The following is a 27,795-nucleotide window of genomic DNA, read 5'->3' as shown; positions in this document are numbered from 1 at the left end:
ATCATAAAAATGCACAACAACACCATAGACAGAAAATTCATCCTTGCCTTACAAGAGCGCTGGAGGCCTGAAACCCACACGTTTCATCTTCCAATAGGTGAGTGTACGGTTACTTTAGAGGATGTTTATATGTTGCTTGGTCTGTCCATTGATGGCAAAGCTGTTAATGGATCTGTTCAACATGCTAATTCACTGTGTGAAAGAGTGTTGGGAAGAGATCTAGTTGTGCCTACTCAAGGTTCAAGAGGCCAGGGTATCAGTCTGGCCTCCCTTAGAGCTTATTATGATGACCTCGTCTTGAGCGACAACTCTACCGAGGAGTATGTTTGATTAATGACTAAGGTCTATATAATGATGATGTTTGGTAACCTTTTATTCCCGGAGTCGACAAGTAACACTGTCAACTTTTTTTATTTAAGTAAATTTGATAGTATTAGCAAGATTAGGAAATATAGTTGGGGGTCTGCTGTTTTGGCGATGTTATACCAATCGCTTTGTAAGAACGCGGTTGCCGAGAAGTGCACCTTCTATGGACGTGCGTTCCTCCTACAAGTATGGGGTTGGTGGAGACTGCCTACGCAGGAACAACTACACGTTCCCTTATGCAACAAGGTACGTCTTTTTCAACGCTATCCCTTGAACGCTAACTCTCTTTTACATAAAAATCTGAAATAACATGTTTGCTCTTTTTTTTTAGGTTTTGTGGTCCTAAATTGGATTACAGTAAGAATCCGAGGGGGAGTGTTATTTTGTATCGGGACCTAATTGATCACCTCCGAGCTGAAGATGTATTACCACTAAACTTTTATATGATCATATAGATGTATTACAGTCCATCATCTTTTTTAATAATATGTTATTTTTTCTCCTACGCAGTTTAATTGGAGACCATACTTGATGCTATACCATGAGCCAAACGAGAGTGACCGGGAAGTTTGGACTGCAGTGACACCTATAATAAGGTTCAACATCGTGGAGATGCACCAATCTGACCGTGTGAGACTACAGTTTGGCATGCATCAACCAATCCCGGATCCCCCCACTGATTTGGGTCGCTGGCATATTAAAAGAGTCAATCAACAATGGGACCACGCAGATTATCGTACATTCGCACCTGAATTTTGTGAGATGTGGAAGCAGCGTCGCAGCCGTCTGCTACAATTCCCTGTTGGCCAACTCCCCATGTTTCCAACCGCGGACTACGTTGCTTGGTTTAGAACAGTCACAACCCCCGATATGTATGTGTCCGACCTCTACTACCTACACGACCCCCGCCAACATCAATACCAACAACAACCACCCCAACAACGCCAACAACGCCAAACATCCGAACAACCTTACCATGAAGAATATCAAACAACACCAACAATGCCCTACCAAAGTCAACCCATCCAACAACAATCATGGGGCTTCACCCAACAACTCCATGACGCCGACCCCTCCACTAGGCTACCCGTCCAACAACAATCATGGGGCTTCACCCAACAACACTACGACGCCGGCCCCTCCACCTCCACTAGGCAACCCATCCAACAACAATCATGGGGCTTCACCCAACAACACGGCGATGCCGGCCCCTCCAACTCCAATAGGCAACCTAGCCCCGACATGGGTCTAGATGACGAATACGACCCAAACGAGCAAATGACCACTCAATCGTCACAGTACCAACAACATGGATACTCCACACCCCAATTTTCACAACACCAACAATATGGGTACACCACACCCCAACAAACAATGCCATTTTTCCAAGGCCAATCAAGTGCTGGGTTTTACCGACCATATGACGCAACTCCACCGCCAAGACCAATCTTTGAGGGCATGGGGACCCGACTATTTGACAGCAGCATACAAGAATACATGTCCAACGAGCGCATGGAGGGGCTAATATGAGGACCACCTACCCATACTAAACAAGAACAACCAAGGAATATGGGGGGTCGTGGAGAAGTGGGTCGTCGAGATCCTTCCAACCGGATTCAAATAGTTCCAGATTGCGGAACTGGCGGTGAGAGGGGTCATGGTCCGACTCCGGGTCGGAGGGGTCATGGTCGGAGGGGTCGTGAATAGCATAATATCCATGTTTTAAATTTTTTTTTTTTTTCCGTATTTGTAATGTTTGGACTGTATGACCGTATTTGTAATGTTGTTTCTGCGTTTCTCGTATTTGTAATGTTTGGAATGAATGACATGTGGTGTTTCATTATTTATTTAATTGTTAAAACAATTTTTAAAAAATAAAAAAAACAAAATATAATTAATTTATTTATGTTAAAACAATTTTTAAAAAAATCAAAAAAAAAAAATAGTATAGAAACAATTAAAAAAAAACAAAAAAAAAATAAAATACTCATAGGCGCCACCCTAGGTGGCTTAAAAGATGAAAATGCACATTGAAGCCACCCTGGGTGGCGCATAGGTTCAAGGATTTTAGGCATTGGCGCCACTAGAGGTGACTCCTATGTGGATACCACCTCTGAAACCTGGTCATATGCGTAATTTTGCCGAAAACATGATTTTTGGTATAAATTATTTATTAAACATGATTATTTGGATTTTTTTTCTACAAACGATAGTTCACAATATAAAAATATACGTCCAATATACGTCCAATAAAGACGATGAAACACAAAATGATAAGAAAAGCACGCTTGTGTGTATCAAGTAGAGTCAGATAGAATAAAAGAAAAACTAGGGAAGCCACTAACCATAGAAACAAAAACTTACATCAAATAGTTAAAAATAGAAGACAACAAATATAAAAAAAAATCACTAAAATTCGAATATTTTTTTTTTTTGAATTTAACCACTATCAACATTTTATAAATTTTCTACAAGCAATGATAAAAGTTCCACATCAAACAATTTTAAACCCGACTCTTCATATTATGCTAAAAGAAATATGATTGACCATAAATCAATCATACAAAAATGTAAAATCCTATTCTGGCGTATTTATGGTAAAAAAAAAAAAAAAATTTAAAACACTAAAGTTGACAGCGGGGTTTTAGAACACTTAATCTTTTGTAATGGACCAAATTGCTAGTTTTAAACCCAACTCTTACTCAGGCTCAATTCACTAAACTAAGTTAATATTTAGACCCTATGAATAAGGCTGCATATAATAAGAAACACCTCCTTTTCATTAAGCTATTATTTACATATTTCAAATTGTGCACAACCTATTCCATAAAAGCTTAAAGCTCTAGGTTGATTTACTGATTTCATATTGTTCACTAAGAGTGTGTGTTTGGATGAAGGAATTTAAAATTTAAAGCAATTCAAATGATTCAATTGAAATCCATTCATTTTCAAATTAAAAAATTGAAAAATAGGGACCAATTTGCAATTTTTAAAAATTTAAGGGACCAAAATGTAAAATTTAAAAATTATTAAGGGTCAATTTGCAATTTTTTAAAAAAATTGGGGTCAATTTTGTAATTTTGGAAAATATGAGGACCAATTTGCAAAATTTGAAGAAATAATAGTAACAAACACATTCTATGGAGTATAAGAGGAATTTCAAACTCTTTAGTTTTTTGTGTCAATTCAAAATGATTAAATTTAACTAAGATAAAATACTCTATAAATTTCCATCATTTCTTCATTTTGGTATCCAAACAATAAATTTTGTGCAAATCATTTTAAATTTCCTCAAAACATTACATTACCTCATTAAAATGCTCAATCCAAACACACTCTAAGGATATTGAGGTTTGGTTTATAATGTTAACTCTATTTTCATGATTATGTCTCTTTTTTTCAAACCTTAGTCTTGCAATTTTAGTTTTTGATTGTTGATTAACACATAAAAATTGTTATTGCTCAATCTAATTTGACATAATTGGTTGATGCTTTAAAACTAGAATCAAGATTATTCGAATTAATCTAAAGGCCTGTTTGTGTTAGTATGAATAGGATTTGTTAGAATCTATCAGGTAGTTATAGTGTTTGATTAAATTTGATTTCTAAATTAATTGGATTTTTGTAACGATTGTGCAAGAATTTAAAGTAACTATAATCTGTGATAGTTTAATAGGTGTAATCTATCTCAATAAGAATTCATATAAGGTTATCAATGGATGAATGGTTAATCTTATAATCAAACATGATTAGAATCATAATAGAGAATAATTCTTTGAACCTCTAATATATCCCATGAACTTCGTCATAATCAGTGAATCAATGTTTTAATTTGATTGTTAATTTTGTTACATTGCTCATTATTTTCTAAAAACAAGCCCCCAAATTTAGTTTGTTGTTGTTGTTATTATTTTGATTACTATCAATTTAGAGGTTTGTGAAAAGACAAAGGTTAAATATCTTGTGTTATGTTTTCAAAATTATTTTGGTCGTGCACTACAAGATCAACCATATTAATAAATGAGGTTTAACCTAATTTAACTATACAAAATCAGTTTATAGAATGAAGATTGCACCCACATTATATCAAGAGTCATTATTGTAACAAATTTTGATATATTAGGCCTTAATACCATATTAGGAATATAGAAATTCCTAACTTATGATATGAGTGTGAAGGTCCTATAGCTAACTCATAAGGACCTAACTCAAATTGGGTATCTAAATTATTTTGTTTATCTTCAATGTAAGGGTCTACAACAACCATTTATAGAATGTGATTTCAAATTAGTGATTATTCAAGATACATGACCCGAGACATTTTATATGAAGACAATATCAAGAGTCATTATTATTATAATAAAGAAAGCACGTGTTAGGTTATATATGATCAAATGTAAGGCTTATAAACAAACAAAAAATTAATTATAACATTTTTGTACATATCAATTAATTTTAAATTAATGTTAAATTTATAAATAAAATCTAATATTATATTTTTTAATTTAATAATATATTTTAGGGTTAATAGTAATCCACCCCTGTAATGTTAGCGAATTTTGCTTTCCCCCCTCCCTACCTTTTGGCAACGATTTTTTCAAAAAAATCGTTGTCAAAACCTGTCTTTGCCAACAGTGGAGATAAACTGAAACACGTTCATATTACAGGAGGTAAAGTACTTTTAACCCTATATTTCATTTATATAAATGAAGATGAGTATTAGAGTATTTAGATTGACAACATAATGTCATTGGATATTGTCAATTTATATACAATTAAAAATTGTTGACACCAAATGCGTTAAACTTAACATATTTACATATTCAATATTTTTTTGGTAAATAATAAAAATTAAATTAATTTAATTATAAAACTATTTCACTAAGTATATCAAGTTTATAGAAATTCATAAAGTTTAATCCTAAATAGTATTTCATTGCATCATTGTATTATCATATAATATATATATATATATATATATATATATATATATATATATATATATATATATATATATATATATATATATATATATATATATATATATATATATATATATACACACTACATACCTGTCCAGCTAACCAGTAATATTTTTTTTCCGTCCACCTAGTGTCATCTTTTCTACTCCTCTGTCGTCCGCTCTTCCACCATAACTCACAATCACAATATCATTCTTTTTTTTTTTGTTAAAAATAAAATGTATAAGATATTATGTTTTAGTGAAAATGAATGAAATTAATTTGACGAAATTATGTTGTTAAAATAAGAGAGATTTGTATGAGAATCATGTGATAATAACGTCTTGTGTCTTTAAAAGAAGCTGGAAAATATATTTTTTAAAAATAATTTTAGAAAAATTATATTATTCATGGATATCTGTAAATACCGTAAATCACTCGTTTAGCAGATATTTGCATGAATATGAGACATATATTGATATCATATTTATCCTATGAGGCGGACACGAATATCATACAATCCGTCTCCATAAATATCCATTTACATCCCTAATCACGTAGATTTATGCTTGAGGAGATTGACTGTAAAGTGCATCATTTTATTAACATATATTTTACAATTTAAAATATATGCCAATATCTTTATATATATATATATATATATATATATATATATATATATATATATATATATATATATATATATATATATATATATATATATATATATATATATATATATATATATATATATATATATATATATATATATATATATATGAAATGCAGCTAATTAATTTTTTTTGTCTTTTTTATACTATTTATTTAAAGTTTTAATTACATGTACAAGTATTTCATCCACTCACATATTTAAAATAAATTATTTTAAATAGTTATTTTAATTTCTTTTTTATCATTTTATTTATCTTCTAATTTTATACTTATTTTTCTTAACTTTTTCAATATTTTTCTCTTCTCTCTCTTATTTATCATATCTTACTTTTGTTTTTTTTTCTATTTTAATTTTAACTTTTCTTTTCATTCCTTTTTCAATTATGCATTTTTAATTTATATTATTTCTCTTCTAATTTAATATTTCACTTTTTTTGTCTATTTATTATTTAATCATGTAACTTTTATCACCCCTCTTCATAATTTTACATTTATCATAATTTATAAGATTTACTAAGCAGGGTCGTCTTTGAGGGCGGGCAAAGCGGGCTATCGCATAAGGCCTCAAATTTTCTAGAGTTAAACTATAGCTAAATAGGGCCTCATAAAATATCAGGTAGGTTAAATCATGAGTACATAGGGCCTCTAATAATTTTTTATGGTTAAATTGCAACTAATCTACACAGGACCTCCAAAAACTTGTGACGGCCTTGTTACTAAGATAACATATATCGTTGTGAATGAGTAATATGAATTTAAATAATTTGATATGTATTGATTTATTGTCGGTACAACACTGTGTGGTTAGAACAAACAGAGTCAATAATCCACACTTATGGAGAGTTGTTGGGTGAAACACAATATATTTGCTTCACTTCGAAAATCATCGGTTTGAACTAGATAAGCCCCTACTTTCTGTTTGGACACTCCCACTTTCAATGCTTAATCTATTTTTAATTATAACTCCCAAATGTTCTTCCATTCTTGGATTTAGACCTCTTATTTCTAAAACATTCTTTACCCTTTTTCACCCGTTATCTTGGCCCCCATCACATACATATTGCCGCATTTAGTTCCTTTATGAATGAGGTAAAGGTTATCACATAAAAACGGATAGAATATTTTCTTTAGGTAAGACTATTGTGTTACTTTGTCATCAATCTTTACCTCAAGTCTTACCAGATTAGAGATAATGTTGTTGAAGACATTAACATGTTATTGTTAATTCAATCCTTCCTATATCTTCAGATTGTATAAATGTTGCTTCGCGAATAATTTTTTTATCAACGTCTTTAACATATACTGATTCTTCAATTTGTCTCAAACCTCCTTTGGTATTGTTAGGTTCAAGATATGACACATCATCTTGTCTGAAACAAAAAGGAGAATCAATCATGCGACTTTCTCATTCATCTCTGTCTAATCGATATCCTCTATGTCGGTCTATTTTGTTTCAAGAAACACTTTCTGTAAATTTTGTTGAGCCAACAAATCCTTAACCCTCATTTGTCATATTCCAAAATTAATTGTCCCCTCGACCCTTATCACATAAAATTTTGCATAAGGGTACCTGATATCAATTGTTAAAAATTGTTAAAATAGCAACAAAATAGATTATTAAAGAGAAACAAAAGTAAAAGATAATGAACACAATCTGTCTTTATTAACGCAGTTTAGCCAATGGTTCCCATCTCCGTGACTATAAAACATCAATAGTTTCTTTGTATTCCGGTAATAATTAGTGTTATAAGCAATACATATATATATATATATATATATATATATATATATATATATATATATATATATATATATATATATTTATATATATATATATATATATATATATATTTATATATAATATATATATATATTATATATATAATACTACGATCACATTTACAATAATATCTCAGAACTACATCGTGAAAGCTACCATCACCACACCCCACTCACATACCCACAACAAACAGTTAGGTTTAAAACATGTTTAGGTAAAACACAATATATATAATACTACAACCCAATTTACAACAATACCTCAAAGTGGAATGATATTCCTACAACTAATTGTTACAATTACACCGTATATTCATACGGTTTCATTCTTTTTATTATATTTAATTAGTAATAGTTCATTTTTTCCAATGTAAAAGATCACATGTCTTGATGTATTTTATATGGTGTGGGTATGGTGTAAACATTTTAGTGTAAGAATAGCAAATCTCTACCTCAAAACTATAGTGTACTCTTCCCGCAACCCCACTCACATGCCCACAACAAACAGTTGGATTTAAAACACGTTAGGGCCAAACACAATAGAAGTGGCTCCCCTATCTCCCTTTAGTGTGTGTATGTGTGTGTGTGTGTGTGTGTGTATATATATATATATATATATATATATATATATATATATATATATATATATATATATATATATATATATATATATATATATATATATATATATATATATATATATATATATATATATATATATATATATATATATATATATATATATAGTAATATACTCGTGCGTCCGCACGGATAAATATTATTTAGTAGTGTAAAATTATACTGCAATTTGAGAATTAGGTTTATGTATGTTTTGCTGCTTAGAATTTAATTGATTGTATCCCATGACACTTCATAAAATATTTAATTCACATTTTCAACATTAAATACATATGCAAATGAGTGATAACTCAACACCTATTAAATAATAAATTATCTTTAGAGTAAGAATGAATCCGTTTTTCAATAATATTACAACGAAAAAATTGCAATAGATATTAATTTTAAAATATTTCATCATTGAAATTTGAAAGGATCGATTTATGTATATCTTTTTGTCTAGATCTAACTAATTGTATCTAGTGTCACTTTATCAAGTGCAAATTAAGATTTATACATATTTTGTTGGTTTGATCTAACTTGTTGTGTCCAATAACATTAAAGACAAGTACAAAGTTATAATGAGCAAGATGTAATATGATTTTGAGATAGATATTGTAAAAATCATACTAAAGCTAAATAATGATCTTATGTAGCAATGAATATATATAGAATTGTCATTCATTTGTGTATTTATATAGAATTGTTAATACAAATAAAATAGGTATTGTGTTGATAGTACCCCGTAATAAAAATAGAAAATACCCCGTGAGAAAAATAAATATTTTGACAGTTGAAAAATAAGAATTTTGTGTCTCAAATAAAGACAATTGTTAGCTAAAATAAAAATGTATTTTGTTGACAGTGGTTTGTCAGTAAAGTAGAAATTTGAAAATAATTCTTTTAATAATTATGAACAATTTTTTAATAATCATAAAATAATTATGTTTTCTGTTGAGTGAATTTTTACGTGTTCATTTCCGTTCCATTAAGAAAGATTCAATTTATTAATTTATTTATGTTTAGAAAAATAAAAAAGGAAAAAGAAAATTGAGGGGGCACTATGCCAAAAAAGGGATTTAATAGTGCTTTTTTGCCCTTTAATAGCACTTTAAAACGCTATCAAAGCTCCTGCTATTATAGGTTGGCTACTTATAATAGCCCTTTAAAAGAGCTATTAAAGTCTTCTCTTTAATAGCATTTTCTCTAAAAGCGCTATTATTAACTCAGTTCTAAATAATGCTTCCTGATCCTACGAATTGACAGCGCTTTGAAAAACAACGCTATTATATATATATATATATATATATATATATATATATATATATATATATATATATATATATATATATATATATATATATATATATATATATATATATATATATATATATTAAAAAATATATATGTTGAAAAAGAACTTGATTAATTGTAAAAACTACACAATTGAAAGTGAATATTTCTACAACAAATACATATATATATATATATATATATATATATATATATATATATATATATATATATATATATATATATATATATATATATATATATATATATATATATATATATATATATATATATATATATATATATATATATATATATATATATATATATATATATATATATATATATATATATATATATATATATATATATATATATATATATATATATATATATATATATATATATATATATATATAAATTATTCTTATTTTAACAACTTCTGCATTCAAGTTTGTTCCACACCTACACATAGAATAAAATTGATCATATTAATAAATGAAGGGAAAAAATCAAATTGAAAATGAATTTTGATGACATATTTAATACCTGAAGGCACATGTTGACTTTAGGACCCTTATAAATATTTGTGACTGTGTAATCCTAATTCATAAGCACATATTTAGATGAAAAATTTAACAAAAAAAATAGTTATATATTTGATAGAGTAAGACCAAGTTCAAATTTTAAAAATTGGCATGCATATCATATCATGTAGATAAAAAGAGGAAAACTAAGCTTCTATTAGTAATCTCTTGAATGAAACATGCATGTTTTTTTCTTTTTCCAATTTACAATATTATATTTTATCAAGCTACATGATAATAAAACTACAGATGTCAAAGATATATCCCTCAAATTCTTAAGGAAGTACTTCCAATTAACTACAAGTAAGTGATGGAGACTCTAGAAATTAAGGTATACTTTGAATTCTTAATATGGTCTTAAGGTCCAACAAGTTTAGTGAACTAACATTTACGATGAATTCAGTTGAAAAAAGCAAGATGAGTAAATTGTCAAGTATGACACATGTCATGCTCATATCAATTTTTATCTTTTAAATACTTTTCTAAAATTGGAAATATTTTATTTAAATAATAATTAATTAATTTTATTTAAATAATAATTAATTAATTTTATTTATTTATAATTTAATTTCATTATATTTTTATTTTATTTATTATTTGAAGGATATAGAAAGGTGTGTTTTTGCCATTGGGACTGCAAATCTTAATTTCCTTTCCTTTCCTCTCCACATTCATACCTCGGTTTCTCAACAATTCCATTTTCCAACCCCAATGCAACGTTTCAGTATCCTCCAATTTTTCATTATTATTTGCACTCATTTTCCTCAAACTCAACATCACAACAATCCAAAACTATTTTTCTTCATCTTCTTTGTTCACTATTTTTCTTCATCTTCTTGGTTCACTTTGATTCTCACTACGATTCTCAATCTCTTCCCACCGATCCCAATCCTAAACCTAATGCTAATCCTACTCCATCCCCACCATCTGATCTTCTCAAATGACAGAAGATGCGACACCCACAGAAGAAGCGAAAATGGATGAAGAAGCAGTGTATGTTTCTGAACTCCACAGTATGTATGTTTCTGTTACACATAATATGTATGTTTTTGTTACCTCTACTACACACCTTTCCCTTCACTTATCAATCTTCATTTTCCAATTTTTGTAGATTCTTGCCTACTGACCAGAGGTTTAGGGTTTCACTCTATCATTCAATTTGCAAATATTCTCATCAATGGTGTTTGTTTATTTAGATGTGTAATTGTTTTTTATTGGTGATAAATTCAAAGCAATATCAGTGTATAACTAGGTTAAAATCGTCTCAGATTTCAAACAGGTTTGAATTTTGTTTTGATGGTTGTTATTCACAGTTTGTCATCCTTCTTTTTGTGTTAGGTATTGTCCATGGCTTACGTAGGAGTAAACTATGTTAACGAGATCACTCCTTCAAAGTTGTCTATGATTTCTATAGAGTAAAATCCATCGTTTTTGTTTAATAAGTAGATTTTTACATTAGATTCAATCATCAACGTTTTCTATTGGATTGAATTTGATTTATCGCTGCTGGGTGAAACATTTGAAGGGGAAAATCGGTGGTGATGGCAGGTAGCACTTAAGATTCGTCGCTCAGTCTTTCTAAGAAGGCTACAAAGAGTTTTGGGAAGAAAGGTTATCGTTTATGAGCAATTATTCCATTTTTGTCAAGCGTGATTTTATTTTTGGACCACACTTCTACAAAGGGAGAAAAAGGAACAGAAAAATATCATCTAATTTTGATATGTTTTATTGAAATTGCAGAAAGTTTCGTTTTGATATCAGAGTATTTTTCAACCCATTATTTTTGTTTCCCGTGCTCTCTCAATGCAGAAAGTTTCATTTTGATTTCAGTGTAATTTTCAACATATTATTTGGCATTTGCACAAGTTTTTGGATGGCTCTTATGATAAGATTTGCTATTGGAGGTTTAAATGGTTTGTTTTGACCAATGAAGGTATATTCAATCCAAATCCTATATCCAATGTTTCATTAATCTTTATGGAATATTTTCGTTGATGTGATAGCAAACATCCTCAAGAGACTTGATACCATTGATTCTATTGGCTCTCTTTGATCACGAAATATTCATAATTTGTTGTTTTTTCATTGGATCTATAAATATTTTGAATGCTTTATTTTATCAAGAAATATTCCTAATTTATTGTTTTTTCATTAGATCTATAAATATTTTGAATGCTTTCTTTGTTGTACTTGCAGGATGATAGAGATGGTCACCCCAAATTGCCAATTTGTTGTATTTGTTGTGGTCACATTGGCGTTTTGTTTTCATGTAGTTGGTTTGGGATGTTTTTGCTTGGTTTTGGCCGATATCAAAACTCTTTAATATGTTGGCCTCATCGATTCCATGTCATAACAACATGTCGCTTAAAACAAAACTCTTCATTTTAGCATATGGCGTCCTAACATGTCTCTTAAAACACCACTATTAAGATTGAGTAGTTTAATTATTTTTTTAATCCATTTTAATTGTTAAAATATCTTGATATATATATATATATATATATATATATATATATATATATATATATATATATATATATATATATATATATATATATATATATATATATATATATATATATATATATATATATATATATATATATATATATATATATATATATATTCATTTGTTGGTTGGATTGATAGCATAAGTAGGTTTACTCCCACTTCATTAAAAAATTTATTTTTTATTAATAATAATTAATTATTGTTATTTTATGTATATTTTAACATTTCTTTTCCTAATTAACAATATATTTTAATTTTGTAAATACTTTTTTGTACTACAAACATTAATTTTTTTAAATATCTGGGCTTTTTTTAGAGATTAATACTTACACACATACAATGTAAAAGGTTTTTAAATATATTTTTATTTTGAGACTACTAAGCATAATAAATATATTTTAAATATATTGGAATAAATAATTTTTTATTTTAGAATTAATTTAACATATCATTTGAAATTTGAGATCCTAATATTTATTACACTATCCAATGGACATTAATTAATGTGATTATTTAAAATATATGGAAATAAATGTACATTATTTACTATAGGTTTTAAATTTCCAATTTTTTTTATAATTGTGTATATTCATATCTGACTATTAGGTTTTAAATTTCCAATTTTTTTATAATTGTGTATATTCAAATCTAACTATTATATTAATATATCCAAAAGGAGATATGATTGATTTGATTTGATTTGATTTGATTTTACAGTGAATTTTAAATTAGATACGTTGTAAATGTGTAAATGCATTCATAATAAATAAAAAAATTAACTAATATAGATTTTTGTTTATTTATTATAGTTATTATAAATAAATATATAAAAATTAAAGTATTTTGAAAAAATATTTCTCCATATCATTATTATAAATGCATTCATAATTTAAGTTTAAACTTTTCTGACTGTATGGTTACAAGAGTCTATTATAAGTCTAGCTGAAATATTAGTTAATGAAAAGACATCTTTTGAGAACCTAAACTAATATCACTAAAATAAATATAAAAATCACAATATGTCCATTTTCATATAACTATTGTATTTAATATTTGTTTTAATTATTATGTTTACAAATTAAAATCTTATCATTAAATAATACCTTAATGACAATTAAGACCTAAATAATGGAATTAATTTAGTTAAAATTTGTGTTTAATAAAATATATGGAACATTAAAATAGAAAGAGTATTACCAACAAAAATAAAACCCCAATCATGATTAATTTAGTTTACAATATCATTATTATTAATTTCACAACATAAATTGGTTATAAATGACACAATTATAACTTTTTCAGTTAGAACTTAGAAATCTAAAAATTAAACCTATAAAGTTTTTAGAGTGAAGACCCATTTTGGTCCCTCACAAAAATCACACAACTTAAATTAGTCCCTCACAAAAAAAAGAACTCGATTTAATCCCTTACAAAATTTAACCGGACCATATTAGTCCTTATGTTAATATTTTTACCAAATCGGTTTTTTTCATACTTTTAAACCGTGATTAGACTGCCACGTTGACTTTTATTTTTTATTTTTCATTTTTTAAAATACTAAATTAATTTTTAATTATAATTTCATTTTTCATTTATACTCAAATTCAAATCCGTTCAAGTTAAATAATAGTCACTTTATAACTATACAAGTCAATTTATATTGTTAATATTATTAATAATGAATATTTAAGTTAATAATTCAAAATAAATATTTACTTATTTCAAATAACAAAAAAATAAATATTTACTAATTTTAAATAATACAAAAATTTTAAAATAAAACTAATAAAATATAAATCCTAAATAAAATAATCAAATAAAAATTAATTAATTAATATTTAATTTAATTACTATTAAATTAATTGATTACAATTTAGTTTGTATTAACTAAATAATTTTAAAAATTAATTGATTATTTAATTTAAATTTATTAAATATTTTAATAATTAGTTGAATTACTATTAAACTAATTAATTATTATTTAATTTGAATTAATTTGAAATAAATAAATATTTATTTATGTGATATTTAATTTCAATTACATATAATTTAATTTATTTCTAATTGATTAAATATATTGAGGTTTTACCTTTAATAAATTTTATTTTTAAATTAGTGTATTATTTGAAATTAGTAAATCAAAGAGGTTCAAAACCCCATTGATATAAATTTTATAATTTTATTTTTAAATTTATAATTATTTAATATTATTAAAAATCTTGAAAATTATTTTTTATGAATGCATATTGGCCTAGTGGTAAAGATTTAAGATATTGTTTAATAGTATTGAGTTCGATTCCTTATAAAAAACAATTTTGTCTTTTTGATATTATTAAATGAGAATTGTTTAAAAATTAAATTATAATTAAAAATTAATTTAATATTTAAAAAATAAAAATAAAAAATAAAAGCCAACGTGACAGTCCGGTCACGGTTTAAAAATATAAAAAAAACCGATTTGATAAAAATATTAACAGAAGGACTAATATGGTCCGGTTAAATTTTATAAGGGATTAAATTGAGTCCTTTTTTTTGCGAGGGACTAATTTGGGTTGTGTGATTTTTGTGAGGAACCAAAATGAGTCTTCACTCAAAATTTTAAAATAAAAAAGTTTTAACAATTAGGCGACCAAAGGTTAATAAAACAAAATCAATAGAAATTTTGTAATTTTTTTTAACTTATGAAATTACTAAAACAAAACAAACTCTTTTTAAAAAAATGATAAAGGTTAGTCATCAAAAAATAATGATAAACACTAATCCTTCAAAAAATAATGATATGGGTAAAAATTTATTGATACACTCCTTTTTATAAATGAGAGTAAATTATAATTATTTTTTGACTTAGAAAAAAATTATATGTTATATTACTTAGATAAAAAATATTTGTGTGTATTACAATAATCATCTTAAAATTACCAACATAGACTGATAAGTGAAAAAAATTATAATAATTCATCTTAAAAGTAATTATTAAATTCTTAAACATTATTGACATAGTTTTTAGAGTTCATTTTCTTATGGTTTAACCATATATTAAACTGTGTTCAATTAATATTATTATTATAAAATAATATTTAATTTAGGTTTTCAGTCGTTCACTAATTTGTCGATTATTAATTTAAAAATGACTTATAAAATTTAAAATAGACTAAATATAATTTTTATAAAAAAATATTCATATTATATCAATGTAAATAAAGATAATGTGATTATTATTTTCAAAATACTCAAGTATTTTATATACAATAAAGTTTTTTTTTTTAATAATGGAGATTATATAATAATAGTTTATTAAAATTTTAAATTATAAGTTTTTTTTTAAATATTAAATACTCATTATCCTTTCTCTCTTTGGTTACTTGGATCTCAAGTTTTCATCCCGGAGATCATATACTTTCTTTTCTAACAATAAAGATAAAATAAAGTATAATTCTCTTACGTATTTAAGTTATGTAGTTTTGGGTTTTCTTATGTTTGTTCACTTTCTTGGCTTTTAGTTTAGTGACTTTGTACTTAATCTATAGAACCTTTTAAACTATCATCTTTTTGCATTTTAAATACCAAACTAACATACTTTTCAAAATACATTCCAAAAATATCATTTTTTCAAAAAATAAAAAATTATTTTGAAGTGCATCCGTCAATTGAATGGACGGATCTTTCTATTTTTTTTTAATTTTTATTTTTTGTAGATTTTCTTGCAAAAATTAGCTTTTAAAGAATTTCTTGTAAATTTTTTTATGAAAATTAGTTTCTGCAGAACTTCCTATGAAATTTCCTGCAGAATCTAATAAAAAACTATTTAAAAATATTTTCTATGAAATTTTTTGCATAATCTAATAAAAAAACTATTTAAAAATATTGTATATTTAAAAAATCCGGAAGTAAATTATGTTTAAGTATAATTTCGCAGAAATATTCGTAGCTAATTCTCTAAAAAAATTTGCAGGCAATTAATAAATAAATTTTATAAAAAATAATATAGGTCCGCTAAAGCATTAGACAATAACAAAAAGAAACTTTTTCTGAAAATATGATAGCTTGATAATAAATTTGAATAGTATGATATTTTGGATAATAAATTGAAAACGAATGATAGTTTGGTAAAAGAAATTTAACCTATATACCAAGTGCAAAACATGTACTAAAAAACAAGGGCATCAAGATAGAAACATTTTCTTTACTTACCATAGTTTCAACATTTGCAAGCTGTGGTTATGTACCAACCGATGAGAACATGATTGTTTTCGAGAAGAATTCAGGTCTTCTTCTTATATTTCCATTTCCACATGTACTTTAAGGTACCCTTTATCCATCATGTTTGAGGCTTTTCATAACAGTTTCCAACAATGAACTAGAAATGAATTTTTTCTTGTCTTACCACCTTTTTAGAACTTTATTATCAATAAACTATTTTTTCAACAAAATTTTTAATATGCCATGGTTTCAATTTTTTTATTGGTACAGAACCTTCGCCCATCCAATTGATGGAGGTATACAAATTCTTTATCCTCCGCATATTTAATGGGTGGCGCTGTGTAAATAATAAGAGGTTCCGCCAATTTAATAGGCGGAGCAGTGTAAAACGTGTTTTTTTTTAAATGCATATTAATATATTGATATGATATATTAATATTTTTTTTATGTTTTTGTTATGATAAATAATATATTAAATAAAAATGATCTAAATTTTTAAATTTGATCCAAAATTTTAAAATTTATAAAAATGATCTAAAAAATAAAAAATAAATAATTTTAATATTCTATCTAAATAATAAAATTTAAAATAAATAAATTTCATTTAAATCATTTAAATTGAATAGAATTTTAAATTAATTAGAATTTTAAAGTCCTTAAAAATTTCAAATTAACTCATCCAAACATACTCCTATTCTTTTCATCATACTAACTTGTGTTTTAAACTTACACATTAAAAAATTTATAAATAAAAAATGTGTAAAATAAAAAATTATAAAAAAAAATTTAAGTATTTATTATAGTTATTAATACACAATTTCTAAGATGAAATTTATATATTTAATTCTCAATTTGTGTCCTTGTCCTTATTTTTTTTTCTTTCCTTTTCATTTTTAGGAATTTAGGTATGATTTTTAAAAGTAAATTAAAAAATAAGTTTAACCTTTAATTAAATAATTTGTTTTATGATCATGATTTATTTATGCAAATTGATGGTGATTTTAAATTTACTTTTCACTGTATAGGAACTTATGCTTCTCTAGTTTTGAAGAGGTGGATAAGTTAAAAGGTGGACTCGAATGAAGCGAAATAAGTGGGGTTTTGCTCCCTTTTTGTGGAGCATTTTGGTCAAATTTGTGTTTTTTTTATGCCAAAGAATTTGGGGAAAATGTGCATCATCAACAATGTCAAGTATTTTTAATTGTTTAGTGTATATTCTGACAGTGCTTTTATTTTTCATACTTATGTATACATTATTTTATGAATTAATACTATTAATTTAATAATAAATATTTGGCAGACTCAACTTTGTTGTAGCTAGGATCTAAATATATTCACTTTCTTCTTTGCAACTAAATAGGTAAGAGTATAAACTTAGAAAATTGGACATGTTGAGCTGACAAAGTTTATATATGCTATTCAAATGGAATTAATCGGTGAAATATATAAGTTGTAGGATATTCATGCATGCATGACATAAAATGTGATCCATTCACCCCTTATTTTGCAACATATATGTATATCTCATAAGAAAAATACGATTCTTATTATCATAAAAAATGGTTATGAAAAAAATAACGAGTAAGTATTTTATGGAGATCGAAAGATTAATGTTATTATTATTGAAGGTTTAATATTGTTGTTGTTATGTTATCTTAATTGTTTTTATATGTTGTTCAAATTATAGATATTTAACGATCGAGTTCTATTCACATATAAAGATTTTAGGATGTCTGTTCAAAAATTTGCACTTTGACTTTTTGTCTATATTGATTAATCTTTTGTATTTGTTGTAGTTTTAGCATAAAAATGAAAATGTGCACTGTTCCATTTCAACTTTAAGTTTATTAAAATTATAGTTCATTAAATATTAACTATTAAAATAAAATTATTTAAATATTAAATACTTTTAAGAATAAAAATAAAATAAAATATAAAAATATTAATATAATTAAATATTAAATATTAAGTACATTATAAATATATATTTGTGAAACGTACATATATATTTTAAATATAATATTGATATAATTAAATACAGTAATAAATACATAATTAATATTAAAAAATAAAAATATTAAGTACAGTATTAATATAATTTTGAAGTACAATATTAATATTAATATAGTTGTGGAACAATTTTATTAGTAAAGACATTCAGCCGGGTGAAAAGTAAGTTGTCTTCGGAGATAAGAGTCATGGGTTGAACACCCACCAAAACTAAATTATGTGGTTTTTCAACCCACAAAACTACATTTTGTGTTTTTTTAAAGTTATAATTTTTGTGAAATATTGAAGATAGGGGTGTTCAAAATCAAACCAACTCAATAGAAAACTGTAAATCAAACCAAATCGAAACCGCAAAAAACCGCATTTGGTTCGAATTAATTTGTGTCATCTTTTAACAAAACCGCACGGTTTGGTTTTACAACCTAACTTTTACTTAACTCACATCCAATCCAAACTTAAATCTATTACACCTTAGCCTTATGATTACGAACAATTTTCTCATCCTTACACATATAATTTTAGTCCCGATCTTCTCAAATCTCTAATAGCATTATCGCATCTTGCCACATATATCTTCACTATTTTTCTACAATATCTACTCTCTTATATTCTTTCTTTTTCACCTTCTCATTTTTATGCAAATGTTCTCTATTTCAGTTTTGTTTTTATCGCACATATTCTTCTCTAATCTCTCAACTCTTTTGTTTTTTCTTTTTCACCTTCACTAATCTCTCATCTCTTCTATTTTTTTTGTTTCATTCTAATAATTTTTATATTGTTTTATACTATTATTTTATGTTTATTATTCCACTTTTGTCTAATTTAATTTTTACATATTAAATAGAAAGTTGTTGTCAAAATATGACGAGTTTTGTTGTTATTTGATAGTGGATGAATGTCTAAATACAAAGTTACGTTGTCATCTATATGTATATGTATGGCTCAATAAAATATTTGTAAAAAACCGAACCAAACTAAACCGCATTAGTTTGGTTTGGTTTGGTTCGAATTTTTTTAAAAGGCAGCCGAACCAAACCAAACCGCATGATTTTTTCTCTTGCGGTTTGGATGATTTTTTCGTCAAAACCATCCAAACCGCACTGCGAACACCCCTAATTGAAGATAAGATTGATTAATGGCATTTATATTTCATGTGTGATTTGGTCTGGTAGGATTTCATTTGTGATTTTGTAGCCTAGTGGTAGGAAAGGCGAGCTAGTCATCAAAGATTTTTGAATTCAATATTTGGTAGGTGCCAAAAATTTATTTCTTTTGATTTTTTTTAAATACTAATGATGGAAAATAGACTTAATTAGGGGCGTTTTATACAATGGGTCCCCCTATTATAAAATCAGCGATTTTGATCCTTTATTATTGATGATCTTTGAATTTTTGTGATCCCCATCCAATTTTGGTTATAAGTCATTTCATTAATGAGGTTGCTGCTTGCCTTTGGATCCATGTCATCAATTTAAATTATTTAAATAACAAATTTAATTTTAATTAGCTAAATATTCAAAACATTTTTTTAAATAAAGAAAACACTTTTTAATTTGTTATAAAAAACAAACAAAAGATCAAATAATTTTCTAATGTTTCATATTAAATTACCCATAACCTTAATCCCTATTCACCCATCATTCAAGCTTATTTTCCAATAACCCTAATTTCTCATTCACACAACCATCATTCATTAACCTCCGATTCATTCAAGTGTGTGACCAAGTTCGTGGTTACTTTGATAATGGATATCTCACAATTTGAGTGTTTGAAGAAAAAGATGAAGTTTTGAAAAAAAACTGAAAGGCTGAAGAAGAAGAACGAAATGAATCTTTGTTTTTCAAATTTATATAATATTTAAATATTATTTTCTTTAATTAAAAATGTTTATAGTATTTTGTTAATTAAAATATTCATTTTGATTTTAAAAACTTAAGAATTGTTGACATAAGGATCTAAAGCCATCATTCAAGCTTATTTGCAAAACAAACCCTAATTCCTCATTCACACGGCCATCATTCATCATCCTTTAATTTGTTCAAATGTTCAACCAAATTCGTGGTTATTTTGATGATATGTATCTCAGGTTTTGAGGGCTTGAAGAAAAAGATGAAGTTTTGAAAAAACCTGAAAGCCTGAAGAAGACGATGAACTGTGGGGAACATGAAAAAGACGAAGAACAAAATGAATCTTTGTTTTTTTAGATTTATTGAAGATTTAAATATTATTTTCTTTAATTAAAAAATATTTACAATATTTTGTTAGTTAAAATATTCATTTAGATTTAAAAAATTGAAAATTAATACTTGGATTCAAAGCTAAGCTACCACCTCATTAATGAACATGATATATAAGTAAAATTGAATGGGGGATCGCAAATACCCAAAGACCGTAAAAAATAAGGGAACAAAGTTGCTAGTTTTGTAATAGAGAGACAAATTATTTAAAACGCTCAAAATTAGAATGATCAAAAGTGCATTTAAGCATTAAAAAGAATATAAATATCAATTAAGTGTTAAAAAAATTATAAAAAAAAAAACCAATTTGGCATTCCACCTCAATTAAAGAAAAGTTTTAAAAAAAATAACAGTGTCACATCAATTTTTTTAATAATCGAATGTGATGAAGGTAAAAAATTAAGAGATATTTAAATATTAAAAAAAAGACTTCATTAAACTTATTTAAACAGGAGAATTTAAAAAAAAAAAAAAAGACTAATATGACTAACAGAAAGAAGAATATATATTAACTCAATATATTATTTTTTTTGATATATTATTTTTAATTATTATAATTATATATATTTTTAAATTTAAATGAGTCCTCCAAAGTCCAAACAAATTGATAGGGTCGACCCTATATCTATGCACCTTAGTATATTTCAAATTAGTGGATTTGTGCTACAATTGCGGATTTGTGGTGTGTTACGGGATCCAAGCCTAGGTTGAAGCCTTGTCCCACTACATACTCTACTTTAACATTCCTTAAATCACTGAGCAATAGCTTAATAAACCAATCTTAGACATTCCATAAAATAAGAGTTTCGTGCCATATTCATACTATGTAATCATTTCATTGGAACATAGTATATAGATGAAGATGCATTTGGTCAGAAATCTTAGAACTGGCAAAACTTAACAAGATCTTCAAATTTGGATATCCTAGGTTGAACCTCAAAAAAGCATGATACAGAAGTTTTTGTTCAAATTAAGTTTTAACGTGTGTATGAGACATGAACCTGACGAGTCATTCTTTATTGTAATTATTTAGTACTAATTCTAATTTATGTTTAATTATTTCCAGCTATAGCTAGTGCCTTTTGACTGGAACAGAATCCAAGTATTTGGTCAACAGATTTCTACTTGGGGAACAAACCAAATCCTTCAAATTATATTTCTTAATTACTGCCATTCAATTTAACCATAAGCTAATAAATTAATGTTACTTGGTCTAATATGGAACACAGCTTGGTGTTATAGTTTGAACAAGAGTAGTTCTTACTTTTAATGTGTCGGTTTTTTCTCTTATAATATTGCATGTCCGTACACATGCATCTTTAACACATGCAAGACTCGGGGATCCTCAAATTGGGTTCCCTATAACAAATGTATGTATACCTAACACCTATACCTATTTGTGGTTTTTCTGAAATGAGGGAAATGAATTTATTTCATTTTTTTGTTTATAAAATATATTTAAAAAGTGAACAGAAAAAACAAATTAGAAGGAATAGGCTAAACTCAAAGTGAACAATCAAAGAAATAAGAGAGCAAAATAACTAAAAATCAAATTCTTGAAATGGTAGAAATATATATGAACGAAAATGATAATCAAAGAGATCTAACATTTTTCAACTAAGTAAATTTGAACCATTAAAAAGAGAATAATCCAACCAAACAAAACAATATGTTGGAGACCATGAAATGATCTTATTTTCACCGATTACAATGGTCTTCTCTAAAAATATAGGAAATACTGAAACAGGTATTTTTAGTTAATTCAACACAATTCAATCACATGTTTTCAAATCTTCACTGGAAATATGACAACTAATTATTCTTTAGTGTTTATGTAGAAAACATTTACAAGTAATTATTTAATGTCCGAAGCAAAGTACCATAAAGTACCATAATTATGTTATGCTCGTAACACTATCATCTTGATGAAGATATGCAAAAGATTTTGAGCGGGTAAGTGATATTTTTACCTTTAGTTTTAAATAATTTTTATTCATGTTTAATATTTACCGACATGTAGAGCTATGAAAGGATACGATTTTGTGAAACATAATTTAGTTGATAAAAAGCCAAAGTTTATAGAATCACATGTAAGTATTACTTTTGCTTTTAGGCATTCTTTTATTTTCTCCAATGTTATTACTTGTGCTTTTGTGTGTATTAATTAGTAACTATATGAAAATTATTTGTAGTCCCGAAGACAATCCAAAGTTTTTGAGCGTGGAAACTATTTTATGAGATATGTGTTTAATATTGTCTCCAATGACCTTATCAATTCATGGCATAAGGTATTAACTTTTATCCATATACATGTAATTTATGCATATTTATTAAGTTAATGTTGTTGTTGTTAGCTTGCATAATTTAAATTTTATTCAAATTACAGGGGTTTAGAGAAGAAACACCATTCCCACGAGAAGTTTAGATGACATCCGATCACATTGGGTTGGTGCCTTCCTATCTTATCTTAAATCTCATAACCCTAGTTTTTTTGTTGTTGTAAGTATTGTACAGAGGTTTTGTCATTATAGGTGCAAACATGTATGTGTTCAAATATGTATAAGTTCTCTTGGTAAAGGTTTTGTGTATCCCAAATGTTATTATAAGTATTTTAAATATTGTACATATGGTTTTGTAAACAATGTAAATTTTGTATTATGTGGTATATATGCTCGGTATAAAATATAAATGATCTAATTCTGTCACATAATTTGTAGGTTATGTGTAAAAAAAATCGTACAGGTCAGTCAAAATGAGATGTAAAAATATAAAAAGCTCAATATATTTAAGAAATTTTTATATGATGTATGAAATTTATGCACAAAAAGTTTCTGGCAAAAAGTTATGATCACATAGAAACAATAGATGAATTGCTTAAAAAACAAGATGGGAAGAGGTAATTTTATCAATGGAAAATTCTGTTATTTATAGTTTATAAGACACCCTTAGAAATAATGGAAATGTTTAAAGAAATGTTCGTGATCAATTGGAAATGATTTGAAAAAAATGATGAACATGTGCAATGAAGAGGTATGAAAATGATTCAGAAATTTTCAAAAGACACAGAGGTAAATCGATTTATCCAAGGAGACAAATGAGTTATCTATCCTTAACTTTCAAATATTTGAGAAAATACACTAGGTAAATCGATTTACATAAAAGAGAAATCAATTTATATAAGACAAAAATTGGAATGGTAAATCAATTTACATGGAAAGGTGAATCGATTTACCTATTAATTTTTCATAATTTTGTTGTGGAGAGAGTATGTAAATCAATTTACATAGGTAAGTAAGTTGATTTACCTTCCCAAAAACTTGAAAAAATTTCGTAGTTAAAAAGCTTTTGAAACAATGCATGAAAAAATGTTAGAAATGATTTAGATGAAATTGATTTGAGCCCCTAACATATATACACAAATGAAGTGCTATAGATACCTCAATCTTCGTGATTCAATCCTTTGATTTCAAAAGCTTATTCAATCTTGATATTTGATTTCAATCTTTTTCTTCTTTGATCTTTCTTTTATGATATGTTGTTGTCTTCATCAAAATTAATGGGAAGTTTTTTGATGATGACACAATATATTGATGGAAAGTTTTTTCTTGACACTTGATTGCTTCCCCTATCTTGTATATCTCTACCTATTTTGCATATCTCCCTCTTTCTTTTGCAAGTTATGCTTTAGTCTTTGGTGTCCTGAAAAATAACAAAAACAACCATCTCTCTTCTCCTTTTGGACATTATCAAATAGAAAAAGAGTAAAATCTAAAGAAACATAATATATAACAAAATGATACATTAGATATAAAAATTATTTATCCTCTTCACAATAATTTGATGTCAATGTTGATATCAATGTGTCAATATTTTTCAAATAATTTTTAATCCAATGAAGCTTTAATCCTACCATATTATATGGTCTTGTATCTTAAAATACAAATTTTACTTTGAGAAGATTTGCATAAGGTCTTCAAGTATCTATAAAACAATTAATAGTACTTTCCATGAGTCCTTGCTGGTTAGTTTCCTTCTTTACCCACTATACTCACCATAAAAAACTCCATAGTTTCTTATATAACAATATTTAGGGTATGGCCTCTTCTATTGCAATAGAAACATGCAATCTTAAAGAAATTCCTATCTTTATAAACATAGGGATTTCTATCATAGACCTTCTTAGGATGAATTGGAAATAATCCTCTCTTAAGTTCAACACTGTGGACTTCGTTATTAGCTTTAACAAAGACGGCTTGACTTGTACTTGATTTATTAAAATCTAAATATCCAAGCCCATTTTTATTATTTGAGTATCTTTGTCTACTCAACACATTTTCAAGGCCATTTGCCCTTTTTCATATTTGGTTATGACTTTGTTTAATTTCAAATTTTTTGACTCAAGATGAATAATTATTGCATGTTGAATTGTTTTTTAAGTCTAAATCCACTTTGTGTTATTAGCCTCACTTTCTAGATTTAAAATAATTTTTTTTGAACATTTTCTAGAACAATTCAAAAAGTCTCATGGAAAGCATTTTGTAATTCATTGTTTGAAGGTATATCATTAATTTCATAATCACTTTCTTATTTTCTTCATCATCATAATGGTGTGAAGCTATTAATGACATGTTTGATTCTTCATCTGAGAATGAAATTATCTCACTGTCATTCCATGCCACATATGCTCTTTGATCTTTTTTCCAAATTGATTTTAAATTTATTCTTCTTTTGAAGTGTAGGGCATTCAATTTTGACATGTCTTCTTTTTCCACATTCAAAGAAAGTAACATTTCTTATTGGTGCTTATTTCTTTTTCCCTTTCCATCTATAAGAACTTTTCATATTTTATTACTAGAGCGTCATCTTCATCACTAGTGGATTGAGATTCATCCTCTTGATTACTATCAAGTTCTTTGACTCTAGTTTTAAGGAAAAAAAATTAGGTTTCTTTTCTGGATTTTTCATATTTTTCTATCCTTTCAAGTTCTATCTCATGTTCTTGTAATTTATCGAACAATGTTGCAGAAGACATTTTAGAAAGAATTTTATTTTCTTATATTGTCATCACCTTCGGTTGTCATGCCTTTGTTAAAGATTTAAGGATCTTGAGTTTCAATTCATCATTTGTAAAATATTTTCCAAGAGCCATTAAGTGATTTCTTAAGTGAGTGAATCTCTTTTATAAATCAAGAATTGATTCACTGGGATGCATTCTAGACATTTCATATTATATTTTTGTGATAAAGTGTTCAATTTAGATCTTTTTACCTCTACCTGGATTTCATGTGTTACTTCTAAAGTATCACAAATCTCTTTTGTTGTTTTACAATAAGATATACAAAAAAATTCATCCATATCTAAGTTTGATTGAAGAATGTTCTTTGCCTTTTTGTCAAATAGTACTTTCTTATTATCATCTTCATTTCAAGCGCCTTTTATTTTTTATTGTTCTATATTATTGATGACCGTCTTAGGAACGTATGGACCATTTTTAAACAATATCCTATATTTCTTCTCCTTGTGCTTCCAAATACGTTTGCATGTGAATCTTTAAAAAATCATAGTGTTTACCAACAAAGCATGGGGCTTTGTTGTTACTGCCACCATCTCTAAAAATCCGATTAATGGAAGCCATCTTTTTGAATTGAGGAACAAGTTACCTTAACCTGATCTGATGCAAAATGTAATTATGAGAGTGCAACCTAAGAAGGGGGTGAATTAGGTTTTAAGACTCTTTAGGTTATTTTAGAGATGTTGTGGCTCTTTTTATTTTTCTAGAAGATATGATAATCATATGAATGATAAAGTAGGAAAGTCTTATATTGTGTCGAGTAGTAGTGAAGTAGGGTGTGTTATTTGTGTTAGGCAGGTGGAGTCAGCTGACCATATTTTTGTATTTTATGAGGTTGTCTCAAGCATTAATTAGTATAGGGTGTTTAGATGGATGGGGTGGCTAGAGCCTCTGTCGAGGTCAGTCTTAAGGGTGTTTCAGATGTTTCGAAGCTAGGTGAGGGTAAAAAGGGTGTCTTTAGGTCTATACTCGAATCTAGAATTTAGGGTCTGGTCTATTTCGAAACTGTGGAATAAAATTATGTTTAGACAGGAACACTTGACAGTTAATCACTAAATGTCTGAGATTATCATCCTAACATGGAACTGGGCTCATGCCCATGCTTTGAGTTTTGTTATCTCTCTGATTGGCTAGGAGAGAGGTCCACTCAAGTGGTTAGGCATTTAAAAATAGGTGGCCAACTGCCAGTGGCGGATCCAGAAATATTTGGTGGTGGGGGCAAATTTTTTTATGGTATTCATCAAAATAAAAAAATATAGAAACTCAAATTCGAATATATAATTTTACATAAAATGTATCACAATCAATTTCTATTTTATATTGTAATATATATTTAATGTTAAATAAGTGCATTTAATCAAACAATAATAGTTAAAAAGTTAAAATTAGCATTAATATATATTATTTTATTAAAAAACATGTTTATATATATAACAAATATTTTTTTACGGGGACAAAATACAAAACTTTAGATATTTTTAACCAAATTT

At 26.8% G+C, this 27,795-nt stretch overlaps 1 protein-coding gene across 1 annotated transcript; it reads left to right on the top strand.

Moving 5' to 3' along the window:
- The first annotated feature begins 9 nt into the window (after positions 1–9).
- Positions 10–12,599, top strand: LOC131621792 (serine/threonine-protein phosphatase 7 long form homolog). The gene is made up of 5 exons (XM_058892832.1): positions 10–320; positions 502–612; positions 698–788; positions 877–1,238; positions 12,473–12,599. The coding sequence occupies exons 1-5, from the start codon at positions 10–12 to the stop codon at positions 12,597–12,599; spliced, it is 1,002 nt and encodes a 333-aa protein (XP_058748815.1).
- Positions 12,600–27,795: the final 15,196 nt, after the last annotated feature.

This window comes from Vicia villosa, unplaced genomic scaffold (assembly GCF_029867415.1).
Source record: "Vicia villosa cultivar HV-30 ecotype Madison, WI unplaced genomic scaffold, Vvil1.0 ctg.000011F_1_1, whole genome shotgun sequence".
NCBI classification, from domain to species: domain Eukaryota; kingdom Viridiplantae; phylum Streptophyta; class Magnoliopsida; order Fabales; family Fabaceae; genus Vicia; species Vicia villosa.
Note: the sequence above shows the minus strand (reverse complement) of the source record. Positions and strands in the feature narration are given on the sequence as shown.